Consider the following 17,735-nt stretch of genomic DNA (forward strand, 5'->3'; position numbering starts at 1 on the left):
CTATTGGATTTTTTTTCCCCTTTTTTTCCTGAGATGGCCTCCATTTTAATTCAAAGTCCTCCCTGAGGTGCACTTCCCGGGAAAAGAGGAAGAAAACAGCAAAAGTTTCTGGACCCAAATGTGATCATTGGAGCTGAACAGTCACAAGAAAACTAATCTTTATTACTACCTCGGTTTATACTCATTTATTTCAGAACACTTTCATTTACATGCAAAGAGGAAAGAACCAACTACATTATGTCTTGATTTTTGGTTAATACATGTGGGTATCTGCTTCATTGATCATACAGTCCTTTTATGTACGAGACATTGCTTGTCATGTTTGTCACGTACAATTTCATTTAACAGATCCCACTTTACGTGCACATCATTCTTTTATTTTTTAACAGCTGATGAAAAGTAGTATATTTAAGCTCCAGATAACCAATACATAAGTAAAAGGCTCAATAGCTGCACATTTTATATCAAATATATTTCTGGATGTCTCAGATCAACATTACCTGCAGTGAGTGGAGTCATTGTGAAGTCTGGGCAGCGTTCAGGAGAGAAAATACACCCAATATACTTCAGTCATTATTAGAGTTAATTAGACAGGGGAGCTAAGAGGATTCTGAAAAGGATGATGAGCTCAGAGAGGCGGTGAGCCTGGCTGAAAGGAGACAACCAGTAAACTTCAGTGTTGACATTACTACAATTATCACTAACAACAGAGAGTGTAGGTGGTGGTTTCAATCAAAAAAGAATAGATGAGCCCTATTGTGTGACATTGTTAGACTACGAGGTGGGATGTGAATTTCAAAGTAATCGCTTGTGTCATAATGGAGTCAAGGAGACTTTTTATGGCCCTTGATCATAATGAGAGCATCGAATGGAAATGACACCCAAACTTTAATACCCTCAGTGAAAACAACCAAAATAAGGCAACGCAAAGCCTGACTGAGAAATAAGGCCAAATCTCATCTGAGACTGTACACCTGCACTAAGGTGGCAACAGTTTTTTTTATCCAAAAGTGTTGCTGAGAGCAGCTTGTGTCATAGCAACATACATTTTTGTGCCTGGGGCTGATTAGGAAAAAGGCCTCATCTAAACTCAACTTCCCCCTCTCAGGATGTCCCCTGCTGTACTCCAGTACCTTTTGTAGGCTGCCAGATCCAGAAGCTTTGAATTCCCCCCCCGCCACCTCTCAGCTCCCTCCCAGATGCTGCTTCAGGAGTCTCAGTGTGGGACCAGCTGCATCTCCATGGAACAGCTAATGTGACGCAGTAAAGAGACAGAAAATACCTAAAATAATGTTCCTGGATAACTATCACTGTGCTGTCGTGACCATTGTGTGCATGTTTCCTGGTTAAATCCTTTTTATATAATACTAAACACACACTTCTATGACAGAGAGTCAAATAATAATATAATCTGACCAAGTTATGAAAGAAAATGTTAAATTAATATGTGTATTTTGTGAAAAATAAGCAGAAATAAGTAAGCCATTACACTGCAGCTGTAACACCTGAAAGATGAAGAACAGATGTGAGGTGCAAGCTGCTGGATAATGTAACGCTCACTTGGCTGTAATAAGTCAAGAATAAACTCCTTAAGTCTGTCACTAATTTCTTGTTAATGCATTCTCCAAATCACAGAGGTGTCACCAATTCAAATCTTAATTTCCATTTCAAGAGGACAGTTCTCCTAAAGACTCTGACTCCATTACTGAAACACTTGGCCTCTTTGTGCAAACATGTAAAAGCGTTGCTACTTTATGTCTTTTACAGCAACATCTTGCTGGTTGACCATAACTGAAAAGTGCTGCTGTCGGTTAGAAAATGTGAAATTGAATAATTGAAACATACCTGCTTTGATACTATTTAAAGTGATAGATTAATAAAACGCTCCGGATTAAGAAAGCTCTGACCCTTTGGGGCCTGGGAGGCTTGATCCACTCATGATTGACTCTGCAGGCAAAATCATTGGATTAACAGTTAATGTGTCAAATTTAAATGCATAAACCGTTCTGCTGCAAACTGTATCTGAATTAAAATATGTGTACTGTATGAGCTAAAAACTGTTACTCATTTACAAAGCTCTTCTGTTGAAGCTTCCAGACTACCTCACATCTCTTATCTCATTTAAATCCACTAACTTCAGTGGTCGATCCAGTGCCTGCCTAACATTAGAGATCCCTTACGTCTGCAGTGTGTTGTTGGCACAAATGGTTTCATGTATCATGTAACTGCCTCTTTGTCTTGTTATTGTCTAGTTGTGCATTGTGTCAATTTCTTGTTTAGTGTGTTTTTTTCTCAGGTCTCTCCTGTAAAAGAGATCTTCAATAGCAAAGACCATGCCACAACATGAGGTCATTTGAATTTAACGAAGTTTGAAATATTCAAAATATTGTATGTTCAGGACAGATGAATGGATATGGATGAAAGGGGTGAATGTGGAAGGGAGATGTCGTCTGGTAGGTGGTCCGGGATGCATAGGATGGGAGAAGTATGCGCTAGGCTGAATAGGAAAGGATGAGGGAAGGAGGGAGGAGAGGATAAAGGGATGTAGGTATGGATGAGTAGGATGAGGTAGAGAGGAGAAAGGATGAACAGAAGGGAGAGAGAGGGTGGGCTGAGAAATTTGAGACAAACAGCACTCAATGTGCTAACTGGATATTAGAAACTTGACAGGTGATTAGAGGTGTGGTTTGATGCATGGCCCTGCTCCTGAACCTAAATTCAATCATTAACCATTTAATCTCAATGAGACTGCCTGACTGAATAAAAATTAAAAATATAAAAAATACCAGTATGTTGTAAATAGACTTTCTTTGAATTAATGGTGTTGAATAAACGTGGTCAATACAGACTATTAGTAAGAATAGAAGCGAAGTAGTGAGTGGCTCTTTCACAATAAAGTGTCTGACAGCAGGAGTGTTTTGACTCTGACTTCCTGTTTGTCTGAAAGGGGGCGGAGTTAACAGCTGCTGCTGCAGACGGACGACGGGTACGACTGTAGTTTTACTTTCCTAATTTAGCAGTTTACAATGCAGGAAACTCAACTTTCCCCTCTCAGCTGACAGTATGGACATCAACCAGCTAGTCTGACGTTTCTTAAATTCACCAGGCCGGATTGAAAACCCGCTGTGAGTCAAGTTCGTCCTTTCTTCGATGTTCGGGCTGTTTGTCACTAAATAACAGGCCCTGTAGTGGAACCGTGGGCCTTATTTATCCCACCTCACATTACGTTATGCATGCTAAAAAAACTTATCTTACAGACCGAATAATGCAGGTTAACTCCTTTATATATGGACCCTTTACTCAGCTGTTATGAACTTTTTACAGCAGGCACACGGCTCAATAACTCGTGGAAACTGCTGTCATGCTTCTTAAATGTGTACATCATGTCTCTGCCTTTGTGTTTAGTGAGTTTCAGCCATGGTGCAGGAGTACCAGTCCCCGGTCCGGGTCTACAAGCACCCGTTTGAGCTAATAATGGCGGTGAGTAATGTCTTTATATTCACTGGCTCCCCTTCACTCAAATGGCAGCAGCTTATGTGAGCTTCATTACTTTACAACATCTTACACAAAGTGCCCTGATGTGTCTTCTCTCACAAGTGTGGCTTGTACTTTTTTTTTTAAACCTACTCTACATTTTTGCTTCTGATGGAAAAATTCAATATTAGACATAAAAATTTTAGGATTCACTGGATTCCAGGTCTCTGTTGAGGCTGTCAACAGGAGCGCAGACACATTCAGACACCTACAAAGCGTCTGTAGCCTTGTCTGCCTCCCAGGGTCGTCAGTCTCATTCTTCATATGCACCTACCTGTAATGAATGCCGTCTGTTGAGTTATTGGACGAAATCCACTACATATATACCCTCTCGTCTTCTCTGCTGATGCTGTGATGAATCCACAGGGTGCATGCTGTGAGAAAGCTGCTCAAAAACGTTGATTTTTGCCTCTTCACCTCGTCGACATGTTTGATATTTATGCAAAAAGTATTGTTAAAGATGCACATATTACTGAACCATCTGCAGCTCCTTAAAGCTCGTCCTGTGCATTGTCCTGTTGTTGTTGATGCCTATAAGAGGTCCTTGAGCTGTTTTTAAGAATCACTGCAGCTAAAAAAAAGTGATTGACAATAAATTATACATTTTAATTTCTAGTTACTAGTTATATTAATGTCGCTGTTAAAAGATTAGTTTAGTGCAGCAGCATTCTGCAACAGTCACATCCGAGAAATGTGCTGAAATAGCAAACAGAGAACTCAATTTCCAAACATTTATTCACCATATGATTAACCTGCTCTCCCTTGAGTGGATAAACTCTCTGTTATGATAGTGATGATTTGCTCTTTTCACCTATAACCCAGATCTGAATACTTTAAATTCATGTAAGAGCAGAAACTCTGCGCAAAGCAGAAGTAGGACAAAAGTAAAATAAGCGTGCATTAGCATGAGAAGCAGTCTGTTTTCACCCACTTTTACAGTCTTGTTCTCTGCGGTTATATATTAAGCCAAAGACTTATGCAACATCCTCAGCACGGGGTAAAGACCGCGATGCCGCAGTGACACTTCGCTCTGCAGACTATAACTCCTTCAGCCAGCCGTCCAAGTTAACACCTACACAAGCTTCATTTCCCATGAAACGTCTCTCTTGAACATTCCTCTGGCATCACCGCATGTTATTGAAGAGGATTTCAAAAATAGGTCTTTTGTGGAAAGTAAATAACAGCCCTTATGAAAAGATCTAGGCCTCTGCTGCATAAAGGAGTGAATAGTCTACCACCTCCTCCGCTCCCATTTATCTCTGGGCTCTCTCATTAGTCCCCTGGCTGATTCTGCCACTGACTTACTCCACGTTATTACTCCAGCTACCAGTCCTATTCGCCGTCCTGGATATTACTGAATGTTAAACCTGTCAGTCCTTTTCATGGCACGTCTCTAGACACTAGATTTGTTTAGCTGTAGATGCATCAAGCTACCTTTACAGGCTCGACGCCAGTAGACTTGCATTCAACTAATATCGCCTTAGGAAATGAAGGAATTTTTTTGGCTAGACTAGTATTGGCTTGTGAAATGTGAAATATGAGGGTGGCAAATGTTTTCTGAAGTTAGATAACGTCTTCAGAGGCAGCTGACACTTCTACTCAAACACATTCTGCTCATCTTTTATATTCCCGATGTCCCCTTATGCTTTTATGTTTATGACTCTGAGGGGAACAGTTAGGAAAAAAGACTTCAATTTGCCTGCAATCAGTGAAACATATTGTTTTTGTTGCACAATGTCTCTGTTACACAACACCAGTCAATGCTGCTTATTTACCAGGGAAAGCTTTCTCATTAATTTGCTGAGTGAGTAATGTCATCTCATTGATTAGATTGCTCATATGCTGCGCTGTATCAATACAATCAGACTGTCTGTGTGTGTGTGTGTGTGTGTGTGTGTTGCTGAAAGGCCAGCACCTGATTGTGAATTTGGACAGAAAACTTTAAAAAAAAAAAAAAGTTGTTCCTTTTTACTGCAGTTCCTGTGCTCTGTTTTTATAGGATGACCAGTTTAGCTCCTCAAACCTTTAAAATCAGCTGCTGGGCTGAATTACTGCACATATGTGACCAGCTCAGGTTGTCAGTAGTTGCTACGTCTAGAACTAATAACAATAGTTTTCCAGCACACAGTGAGCCGGTGATTACTTTAAAACATTATACAGGCAGCTGCCTGTGCCGTTAGTTCCTTCCCTGCCCCTGGTTACTTGTCAATAGTTTATCAGCATGAACCACACTGCTACTAGTTACATAGACTGAGGGCTGTTTTTGCATATCCTTAACTGCCGCTCAGCGACTCAATCAATATTGACAGGCGAACCCCAGAGAAACTGGCTCAGACAGATGGTCATACAGTGTGCTGTGGGCAGTAAAGCACAAAGCAGCCTCTGCTTGTAAAAGTTGCCATAGCTGCAGGCTTCTGCTGTGCATAACATTAGATTTTGGTATGTATTACTATTTATATTAAGTGTCAATGCAACTACCTATTGTATATATGTTAACCTGGCACAGAGAGCATGTGCTGTAAATCACATGCTGCACTAGTTAGTGGGCAACAGTCTCGTTGCAGCACAGTTTAGCCTTGTGGTAAATACAAGGGACCTTCTTGTAATGGGTGAATTCAAAGCAGCTTTCCCTGCCTCATAGTTGGCAGGACAAAAGCAAAAACAAGATGAACAGAGCCAGGCATACCAGTGTTGTGTAAAAAGATAAAGATAATCGGAAAAGGACAGCAATAACACAATAACATCAATCTAGAATTTTCTTTAAATAATTTTCTTTCGTAAATGCCTTTCACGTGTCATTTATTTCCCCCTCTCAGGCTTATGTACGGAGGTTCCCAAAGTGCCCCTTGATCCCAGTGTTCGTAGACAGCGAGATCATCAGCGAGAGCCAAAGCAAAGACGGATCAACGGTGGTAACTGAGAGGCGCTGTGTGATCGACATTGACGCCCCACGGCTTCTTAAACGGGTACTTTTCCTTTGACTTTTTACAAAGCGAAGACTCTGATTTTGAAGAACAAGAATGATAATAGTTTTGTGTCTGTTTTTTTCTGCATGCAGATTGCCGGTGTAGACTACCTGTACTTTATCCAAAGGAACACACTTAATCGCAGAGACAGGACGCTTCGCATTGAGGTCCACAACGAGACCTTTTCCAGCAGAGTCATCGTCCGCGAGTGCTGCAACTACACGGTCAGCCTCAGAGGCAAACAGGAGAGCCTCTATGAGTTTTATGTCTTTGTTGTTCTACTTGTTTTATTATTTCTGTATAATGCTTTTACAATGCCTCGTTCAATAAAAGATGTCACAGTCATAGTTGATCTGGTGTTCCGATTCAGAGCATGAATTATGAATTCTTGATGTGAGTCACTTCACTGATACCTACGTAACCCTCACCAGCAGTATTGTTTCTGCTGAATGTGATACACCACCCACTTCCCAACTACTACCCAACTCCCTTCAGTATGCAGCCACTGTACACCTGTGACTAAGTCAGATCAATTTTGTGTCCTACTCACTTTGTACTTAAAATACATCTAATGAACTTTGTGATACCCTTAAAATGAACTCACGTAAAAATAGTTAATATTGAGATACGTTTTTAACACGATATATTTTTTGATTTTTCTTCCATAGGTTCATCCAGAGAATGAGGACTGGACGTGCTTCGAACAGACAGCTAGTCTGGATATTAAGTCATTTTTTGGCTTTGAGAGCACAGCAGAGAAGATAGCTATGAAACAGTATGCTGGAAGCATTAAAAAGGTTTGCATTTTTGTGTAACTTTTACTTGTGCATCTGTAGAAATCAACCTAAAGTTAAGGGAAAGTTGCATTTGAATACAACATTTGTGGTTTGTTGAGCAGGTCTGTTCTTGCTCTACATGTATTTGCCACAGTGTCACCTGGACAGTCACGCTAACTTCTTCTGATGTTGCAGGGTAAAGAAATGATTGAGTACTACCTCAGAGAGCTAGAGGAAGAAGGAATAACTTACCTACCTCGTTGGACCCCCCCTGTTGCCTCTGGCTCTGCCGGGCTCCAGCTGCTGCCCCCCCCAGCTGCCAGAGCCATCCCGGTGAATGGTGCTAAGAGCGGGCTGGACTGTAAAGACCCGGCCTGTCCCACAGAGCTCGTGGTCGGCTCTCCAGACGGTCAGTGTTTACTCACTCTTCACAGTTAAGCATGTAACACTCAACACAGAAGTGCAGTGATAAAGTTTAAAGATGTGTATCATTCATACTGTTCCTTCATATTGAGTGGTTCACAGTACATTCGCTGAAAGGAAACAAAACAGAAAGAAAACAGATTTTGTAGTTATGTGCTTGAGTTGTGTTTTAAAGTAAGTTAATCAGTGAATTAATAACAGACATTTTTTTTTTAATACGTAATGTTACCATATGTAGAATTTAAAAGCTGAATAAATCATCACCCCTGTGAATTAAAAAAGCTTCTTCTTTTTTTTTGCTCATCTTGGAAACACACGTTTGGCTCTGTTTGATGCATGTGATATGTGGTAAATTTACACTGTACATGTGCTTTTGCCCGTAGACAAATTGGATGCTGACTACATCAGACGTTACCTAGGTGATTTAACGCCTCTGCAGGAGAGCTGTCTTATTCGACTGCGCCAGTGGCTCCAAGAAAACCACAAGGGCAAGGTCACGTATACTTGCATATATTCAAACATGGGAGCTGTTACACATTTAGAAGTAACATTCCTCTTTCTTCTACACTTGACAGTCACATGCACTGTCACTTACTAATGGAAAATAACAAGCACCCATATGCTATAAGGTTAAAAAAAATTATATTTAACCTAGAGCTTTGCATTGGAGTTTCAACTCCTGCTTGTTGTTGTACAGATTCCAAAGGACCAGCATGTGCTACGCTTCCTGAGGGCCAGAGATTTCAACCTCGACAAGGCCAGGGAGCTCCTGTGCCAGTCGCTTACCTGGAGAAAGCAGCATCAGGTAGATTTCCTGTTGGACACGTGGGAGTGCCCACAACTGCTTCAGGACTATTACACTGGAGGCTGGCACCACCACGACAGAGGTACTGTGTAAAAATAATACTGGCTACCTGCCTATTTTATCTTTGAGCTCATCTCCTTTTTATGTCACTGTTTGCTGTAATCGTGTTGTGGTTTGTTAAAAGTGAAACTTATCAGTGAACATAAAGATAAAGAAGCAGGAGGATTTAGTCCTCTGTATTTATAAAGCCAATATGGTTTGAAATGGCCTGTTAATTATTGACTGTAAAGGCTCAGCACCATCTGTTGTGTCTCCCATGTCAGAAAATGAGTCATTGCTTTTAACAGCTTAGCTGATCCAGCAGGTCAGGGTTTGAACTTGAAATGAATACCTGTTAGAAACCGAAAATACCAGCTGTGTATAGTTGACCATGTGGTTCCTAAGTATTGGAAAAGTCATCGCTACAACAGGATCTGACTTATTCTGTCTATTGATTTTACAATCTGAATTTCTGTGTGTGTGTGTCTGTGTGTGACGTGTGGTTTAGATGGGCGTCCTCTGTATATCTTGCGTCTGGGACAAATGGACACTAAGGGGTTGGTACGAGCCCTGGGAGAGGAGGTGCTACTGAGACAGGTGACGCGAATACATGTGCAAGATTTATGCCTCAACTGTCACATAAGCACAGTGATTTTCATTTAAAATATCCTCCGCTACGTTAATGCTGCAACTCGATGAATGTGATCCAGGTCCTGTCCATCAACGAGGAGGGACTGAGGCGTTGTGAAGAAAACACCAGAGTCTTCGGCCGACCCATTAGGTGCCCTAAATATTAATTCATCCATCTCCTGTCAGTGCCTTGATTAACAGCTGATCAGGAATACACGTGCTTGTATATGTAATGTCTGTGCTAATGTGTCGCCAGCTGCTGGACTTGCCTGGTGGATCTGGAGGGTCTTAACATGCGTCACCTGTGGAGACCAGGGGTTAAGGCTCTGCTGAGAATCATCGAGGTGGCAGAGGCCAACTACCCCGAGACTCTGGGTCGTCTTCTCATACTTAGGGCGCCAAGGGTTTTTCCAGTGCTCTGGACCCTGGTGAGAATAAATGCCGGCACTTACATTTTATGTGCAGCCGTTAATGTGGCTTCAGCTTGTCATTAGATTGTGGAAGAGAACATGAAGTTGTACAGTCCAGACTCGGGGATTGCATCTAGCAAATATTCCCTCTGATTGGAATTCTTAATGGTGGGGTGCAACATTGTGAATATAAGCAAATAATGAGGAAGAGCATTATAGTCATGCAATATTCAGACTGTCATGGGGGAAATGTGATTATTGCTACAGCAATATGCTATAGTATAGTTTGTAGGAGAGTAATAGCATAGTACAAGTATAATACAAGATATATGAAAATAAATCAAAACACCAATAAAAGTAATAAAAGCAGTACACAGTTGAGACATTACAAGAACTGATTTATGGGTTGTAAAAGTTAGTATCTGACGTGAAAGATATTAACTTTCAAACATAATATTCAGTGTTATCAACCAAAGGAATATTAATGTCTGTGTCTTGTTTCCAGATCAGCCCCCTGATTGATGAGAATACCCGGAAGAAGTTCCTTGTTTATGCAGGAAACGACTACCAGGGTCCAGGAGGATTGTTGGACTACATTAACAAAGAAATCATCCCTGACTTCTTGGCAGGGGACTGCATGGTGAGGTCCTCCACATCCTCCGCATACTGAACATTTTATTTTTTTCTCAACAGATGGTGAAATAATGTATGATAGGCCTTTTGCTTTTGGTTTGATATTTCGTGAATGGCAAGGGAAATCTGACACTGTATGAACCCTATTCCCTTCACACAGTTCTTATTTACAAACAAGACGACGCATAGAAACCTATATCGATGTGAGTCATCTCTTGCTGTCGTTGCCTGAGCTTGATGATTTGTTCTTCTGCCCTCTTCAGTGTGACATCCCGGATGGAGGCATGGTCCCCAAATGTCTGTACAGAACAGCAGAGGAGCTGGAGAGTGAGGAAAACCGCCTGTTGACAGACTCCATCTACAAGAGCGCCAGCATTTTCAAGGGAGCTCCATATGAGGTAGAGTTTCAGCTTTCATATCAGCCAGATCCAGATGTATCAAAGAGTCAGGCTACATTAATTGCACTAGTGCTAGAGGATATTCCTTAACGTTTGTAATTAATATGCACTCTGGATTATATACAGCAGACTAGGGTGCCACCAGCTGGAAGAAACCGACATTGCAGGCTTGCAGCAAAAGAAAAGCGTGTGATTAATGGCCTGCTGTCTGCTGTTCTGTGTTTCCAATCTCCTTACATCCTCCCACAGATGCTGATAGAGATCGCAGAGTCCTCCTCCGTCATCACCTGGGATTTTGACGTGTCTAAAGGAGATGTAATTTTCAACATCTACCATTCCAAGAGGGCCCCACAGCTTCCTAAGAAAGACTCTCTCGGAGCCCATGGCATCACGTCTCTAGGCGCCGTTAACGCCCAGCTGATCGACCGGAGCTGGGTGCTGGGCCAGGACTACAGCATGGTGGAGAAAGCCCTCACCTGCAGGGAGGGAGAGAGTGTGCAGGTCAGAGAGAAAATGGTTGAGATTATTCATTTAGCAGTTTTAACTGAGTCTTTTGCATCAGTGTCAAAATGATGCTGCAGCTTTCCTCTGTTCAAACAGGGCTCCCACGTAACACGCTGGCCCGGCTTCTATATCCTCCAGTGGCGCTTCCACAGCTCTCCAGCCTGCTCTGCCTCCAGCCTGCCTCGTGTGGATGATGTGCTGGCCTCGCTGCAGGTCTCCTCCCACAAGTGTAAGATCATGTACTACACCGAGGTGCTGGCCTCCCATGACTTCAGGTCAGTTTATTTATTCCACTCAGCTTTTTTTTATTCTGTGGCCGTGCTCTATTACAATAAAGCTGCCCTCACACAGGCTGCACTGCTCTTGTGTGGGTTTATTAAAAATAAATGTGATAATTTCTGGAAGTGATCTCTCCTCGTTTTTTCACAGACTGGTTTGTCAGATATTTGCTTTTTCTAGATGTTTATACTATGCACATGTATGTTATCTCTGAGAAGTAATATTTCTTTTCTGTCTTTTTCTGTTATTTCCAGGGGATCCATGACTAGTCTGGAGTCTAGTCATAGCGGTTTCTCCCAGCTCAGTGCTGCCACTACTTCCTCTAGCCAATCACACACCAGCTCCACCATCTCGAGGTAGCATCTGCCCTGCAGGTGTCAAAGGCAGCCGCGACTTACTGGCGTCTTTCTCGGTCTGTGCCTTGTTCCTCCAGAAACGAGGATTTTTTTAAAAAAGTCCTACGCTTAAAGTAGAACTTGATCTGGCAATTGAAGGTGTCATGAGAATGGTTTTTATATTATTATTGTTATTTTAGTGGATCAGTTAAGTTTCACTGATATCTCTTTTTAGCCAATGATGTTCTTGAAGTATTAGTTTCCTGTACATATGATGACTTCTCATTTTTTGTTTTTGAATAATAGTTTACATAACAAATTCAATACACAGCACAAATGTCGAATATCTGATTTGTAGCTGCAGTAGATGTGTGTCCACTTGTGCCATTACAGAGGAACATCTGCCTTATAAAATTTTAACGACACTGAGGTGATGTGTACAACGTAGGTGTACAATGCAGCTTCTGTCCACAAAGTTACTTTCTGTGTCCACAAGATGTCAGTGTACTCTGACATTGGAACTGCTCTCAAATCTGCAGTGCACTTAGCACATGCGGTTTCACTCTCACATTTCTTCTAAGAAATCGAAAGGAGAATTGTCTGAGTAAAAAATTAATCACAAGAATGAATATTGATAAGTGACTCTTTATACTGAATTTTGAGAAAACAGTGACAGCAGGTGTAAAGCTACAGGGGGTAGTAACTTTGAATAATTACAGTGATGAGTTATTAATCATTTACAGCAATTGGCGAGATGTTAAGAGTGAGCAGACAATATTAAATCTCTTTTGAAATATGCAGTGTACTGTCTAGATTTCATGTAATGTTGAGTTTTTTGGCCTTGTTAGGCAAAGCTGCTGAGTTTTCTCAGGCAGCTAATTTGAATGCAACATAGTGCAGCCCCTTGTGATCTGGCACCGGGCCAGGCAGACAACTGATTTACATAAAACTTTAATTTCCATAAACTTATCAGATGCTTCCAGCTAAAGCTTAATTGAATTTCCCTGTGTTGTTTTTTTTTTTTTTCTTGGTTTGCAAACTTGTGTCATGTTGCTGCTTATCCCAACACAACACAAAGTCAGGTGGATTGAGTTTTCTGAGGGATTGATTGAATGGGAGCCTGACTTCCTGCTGGCATGTCAGGGTTGTTAGAAAGAGGAAGTGTACTGGCTTTGCCAGAAGCTTGTTTACTGAATTACTCAGCTTGCTCTAATGACCTCCCAAGACACACATTGTACACATAAATAGCAGCACTTCTTTCTCCTGATTTGCTTAATTTGCTATTAAAACTTCTTCCTCTTCAGCAGATACGCGATTTAAGGCTGAATTATTTTACTTCATTCATAGACTTGAAAAACAAGGTCAGTTATGCAGCTATAAATAAGTTGTTTTTTTTAAGCAAATCCAATAGTACTAAATTATAATGGATCCGCCTGTTTGGTTTGCCGATACAACCTTGTGATGCAGCGACAGTGGCGATGCTAACCTGCTAATGTTTAGCAGGTATAATGTTCACCATGGTCACCATTTGAGTTAAGCGTGTTAGCATGCCAGCATTTACTAATTGGCACTAAACATAAAGTACAGCTCACATAGTTGGGAATGCCATGTTTTGCAGGTATTAAGTCACTAAGCTTTGGGCACATTGGTGCGCAAGAACTTTTGTTGATGGACCTTGATGATGGAAAAGTGAAGAGATACCAAGCTGATACATTTGGACAAAACCAAACCTGTCCCTCCACAGTGGATATGCACTGGTACAATAAACCATCTCATGAGAGTCGTCGTTAATTGTCATACATGACAAATGCATATTCTGTGGAGACACTGGACCTGCTTTTATGGGACGTATTTTGCCTCACATTTCTTTGACAAATAAAACAGAAACTTGGAACTTTACACTTGGAATATGGTGCAGAACTCTGTCAGTCTAATGAGAGTTATTTCGATTGGATTTTAGGATTTCATTTTGGTGTAAATCAATGTGATGTGGATAATATTTCTAAAAGTTTTGCCGTTCACCACTTGCAACGAAAGAGGAATTTGCACTGCAGTCCAAACCACTCATTCATGAAAAAAATCTCTCAGTGATATCAATTTCTCCTCCTGCGTTTGCAACATTTTGACATCTCATCACTGGTTCCGCTGAGCAGAAACAGGCCTTAAAGATTCAATCCCAGTAAGAAACTGCTCTCTCACTCTTTAACCTGCCTCATAAGCTGCTGGCTGACTGGTGAGAAGCAGTCAAATTAAAATCCCATTTTCAATAATACTGCAACCAGGAAGACTAGATCTCTTAATTCTTTGGAGAGTGCGCAGGCAAAGAGGCAAAAGAGGAGGACTGCAATGATAATATGCTGCTGAAATAGTCTCACACTTCTTGTTACAGATATAAAAATCCCAGCCTTCAGTGGGAATATGTACATAATGAATTACCTTCTCTCAGAAATACCAGAGGCAGACATGGGGATAGCCGACATGGGTGTGTTTCTGTCTTTGTTTCATTGGGTTTGTTTCTTTTTTGGATTTACATCTCATAAACGGCAAGGTTGTACTTCTCAAAATAATGATTCACGCACCACTTCCACGAGTCAACATATTCCTTTGAATCAACTTGAAAGAGAAGAGGAGGGAGACAATTTCCCAGATGCCAAGGCTGAATGATAATAGCACCTAAAATACAAAGGGACAAAACCAAACCATATCTTCTCTAATGCTCACTCGCCCTATCAAATCCTGCATGGAAACGGCTTTTTTTCCACCTTGATTTGATCACAGTAAGAAAATCCTATCCGACATAAGGCTGTAGAGTCTCAGTGAAGTGGAGATCCTCATTAAAGCCTAAGCTTGTGTTTCATTTGCTTCCCTCTGACAATCTGACCTTCCCACTAATTGAAAAGGAGAGCTCTGGATTAGTGTGCACTAAATTATTTTTAGGAGGCTTGACACACTGGAGGAGAAACTTTGTCCGGGATTGTTTGTGTGTACAAATGTGCAGCTTGAATCAAGGCCTTGTTTTAGCCCGATGTGTGCAACCTGAAAACCAGTAAATGTTTAATGCCTCCTCCAGCTGAGTTGTGGGCCTGTCTATTTAACTAATCTCATATCGGCTGGGTTGAAATTCATTTTCTGACTTGATGTACTGCTGGGCCTGATTAATATGTCCACAAACAAATGGATACAGTCACGTCTATTTATCTCTGATGCTTCACACTAGCGCTCATATCTTCTAACATTGATTTTTCCTCTGCATCAAGAGAGACCATCAATCTAGCTTCAATTTAGGCCAATTTCTGAGCACTGCCCTCATTTGCAATACTGTCAAGGGTCTGCTTAAGTCATATGTTGTTTTCCAAACATCAGACATGGTTTTATTTCTCTGGTGTTTTCTTGCCTCACTGACTTCTGTAGTTGACATTTTCCATTCCCTTCACTCTAAATGAGCAGTGAACTGTGGCGGTCAGTGTGGGCCTGCCCTCCTTAAATGTTACAGTGGAAACACGCATTTATCCTTTTGGACAAAATACCAAACTTGAACCACATTGAAGTGTATCTTTGATAATCTCACAACATGAATTATTTGAGGAGAGGTTTCACCGATTAATCGAAAATGTCTTAATTCAATACACTGAATGAATGTCAACAGACAAAAAAAAAATTATATATAATTAGATTAATGAATTATTATGACAAATAATTCCCATGTATGTAGTGTAAATGTAAATAAATAATAGTAATATGAGCAAAAACATGATCATTTTTGTCATAATTGCGTTGAAGTAGGTGAAAAAGTGTTTCCCTGGAAACGGTTTAGTTTAGTGCCTCCTGCCAAGAGGAAGAGGAAGCAAAAGAAGAGGAAGAGGAAGAAAAGGAGGAGCGTGAGAAGGAAGGAGAAGAAAAAAAGCCTCCCAAACAGCGGTAAGTTCTGCCATGTGTAAAACAGACTGTGACGTTGACTAAGAAGAACTTATCCATTTAAATAATCATATTTGAAAAACGTATATTTGGTACAAATTTGGGCTCACAACTAGGTGTTTTATCACTCTACTGAGATTTTTTTTTAATTTATATAATTTCCCCAACGAGGCAATGCTTCTTACTATGCACAATTAGCCATTATCTGGTGGTTGCAATTTTGCAAGATCGTAACTGACGTTAGCCAGATTAGCTAATGCTAGCTACGCAACAATGGCGACATTTTGTTTTCACAACAACGTGAAAACTAAGAAACAACGCAGCTGAGTGAGGCTCCATAAGTCTGTCAGTCAGTGGTGGTGTTTTTGTTTTTCTGTAGAGAACCAGGGCAGCTTCAGGAGTTATTTCTTGGTTTTGTAAGCTTGCTCAAATTTTTTTGTTGGCTGTGGTGTGAGACTCCCAGAGTCTAATGGGCCTTCTTTATGGCAGACATTTTGACATGTTGTAGTCGGGCAACCACAGGTGTGATTACTAACCAGTGAGGGCTGCACTCCATTTAGCTTCACCAGGTTTTGCAGGTCTTTGCCAGTTCACTAACTGACTGACAAATGAAACCGAGTCTTGGTTATTTGGTATTAATTGCACCTGTGCTTTTCCTGCTATGACGATTCAAAATGTCTGCAGTGCAAAAAGCAATGCTATAAGTTCTTAACTGCCACAACTACACTGACAAACAGGAGTTAACATGTGCTACATTACTTAAATAATGATAGCATCAGTTTCCCCCTGGCTGCTAATCCATGCCCCTCAGTGTTTGTTCAGGTGAGACGTTAACATGGGTTGTGTGAAGTAGGAAGTCTGTAGTGCTGACTGGACGGCTGTTTCTGACAGCATAGAGTAAAGGGCGGCGTTTAAGGCATCCATCTTTGCTCCTCTTACCTGCCAAACCTCACCACCCCTCAGTGAACACGGGTTTGCCTTATTGACAGGCAGAGGGGCTGGCAGGAATCCCCTATACACTTGAATGATGTGGGTGTCTGGTGAAAGGATAGAGTGAGCGTAAGAGAGCAAAGGCAGAGATAGATAGGTAGAGAGACCGAGATAAAGGCATGACGGTAGGATTAGGGACAGGAGGGGGGCATCAAGCTGCGATCAAGGCAAATGTAGATTTTGAAGAACTCCTGGGTTTCTCTTGAGACTGGCTGCCATGTTGCCTGCTACTCCCCTTTCATTCAGTCAAACTTTGGAGAAGAGCAAGTATGCTCAAGTGAGAAAGGGCTGTCTGGTTGGAGCCTGATTTGCACTGTTACCTGGGTGGAAGTCACTGACTCCATAGCTTCACCCCTCCATGTACGCACACACTCGACTAGAGCTGCGACAAATAGTCAGTTAATGGATTCAGTCATTTTTCAAACGAACATGCCAAACAACCTCTGGTCCCAGCATTTCAGGTGAAGATTTGCAGTTTTCTTTGTCCTATATCATTTTAAATTGAATATAGAGTGTATTAAGGTTTCGATTTATGGGTCAGACAACACAGGTAAATTAAAGCCATCACACATCATGAAAACAATTGTTAGATGCCGCCCTATTGTCGTCTTTTGTTTCTTTTACTAAGGGCTTCTGTTATGATGTGAATGAGCCAAATCAGTTTTCAATATTGTTTTTACACCTTGTGATGGGCTGAAATATTATGTAATCATAATATCATATTTTATTTATTCTATTGTCATGTTACGATCCGTGTTTTCTTATTTAAATGGAACAATTCAAAATTCACCAGACTATATACAACACACATTATCCAGAACAAGTCTGGTCTGCGCCTCCTTGTTGTTTTAGATGATCCTTTACAGATGCAGTGAAGCAGAGAACAAGAGCAGATGAAACGCAGCCAAACTGTTGTGTGTGGAAAATTTTTCTGGCACCAGTATCCGCTGCTCTCTCTTTCTGTCCCTGTCTAAGATTATGAGGTAGTTACTGTAAGCCAGTTCCATAATCGGTTCCTAGATGCATGCTGGCACTACACCACTCGGTCCGCTTGCAGGCCCGGAGTCTTCCCGCTATTTGAACTACCTGCTTCAATGC

General features: G+C 41.2%; 1 protein-coding gene across 1 annotated transcript; it reads left to right on the forward strand.

Annotated features, from left to right (window-relative positions):
* Positions 1-2,964: 2,964 nt before the first annotated feature.
* Positions 2,965-13,040, forward strand: LOC139216516 (SEC14-like protein 1). The gene is made up of 16 exons (XM_070847654.1): positions 2,965-3,125; positions 3,406-3,480; positions 6,351-6,500; positions 6,593-6,724; positions 7,169-7,297; positions 7,472-7,685; positions 8,083-8,192; positions 8,397-8,586; positions 9,052-9,140; positions 9,254-9,324; positions 9,430-9,601; positions 10,089-10,223; positions 10,480-10,614; positions 10,864-11,115; positions 11,215-11,393; positions 11,652-13,040. Exons 2-16 carry the CDS (start codon positions 3,418-3,420, stop codon positions 11,755-11,757), a joined length of 2,127 nt encoding a protein of 708 aa, XP_070703755.1. The 5' UTR covers positions 2,965-3,125; positions 3,406-3,417; the 3' UTR covers positions 11,758-13,040.
* Positions 13,041-17,735: the final 4,695 nt, after the last annotated feature.

Source organism: Pempheris klunzingeri, chromosome 17 (genome assembly GCF_042242105.1).
Source record: "Pempheris klunzingeri isolate RE-2024b chromosome 17, fPemKlu1.hap1, whole genome shotgun sequence".
Lineage (NCBI taxonomy): Eukaryota > Metazoa > Chordata > Actinopteri > Acropomatiformes > Pempheridae > Pempheris > Pempheris klunzingeri.

Excerpts from the sequence above, each read along its gene's own strand:
- LOC139216516 (XM_070847654.1), top strand. The coding sequence starts at position 3,418 with ATGGTGCAGGAGTACCAGTCCCCGGTCCGGGTCTACAAGCACCCGTTT. Across the intron at positions 9,602-10,088 it reads TTCCAGTGCTCTGGACCCTG|ATCAGCCCCCTGATTGATGA; the intron begins GTGAGAATAAAT and ends TCTTGTTTCCAG. Across the intron at positions 11,116-11,214 it reads GGGAGGGAGAGAGTGTGCAG|GGCTCCCACGTAACACGCTG; the intron begins GTCAGAGAGAAA and ends CTGTTCAAACAG.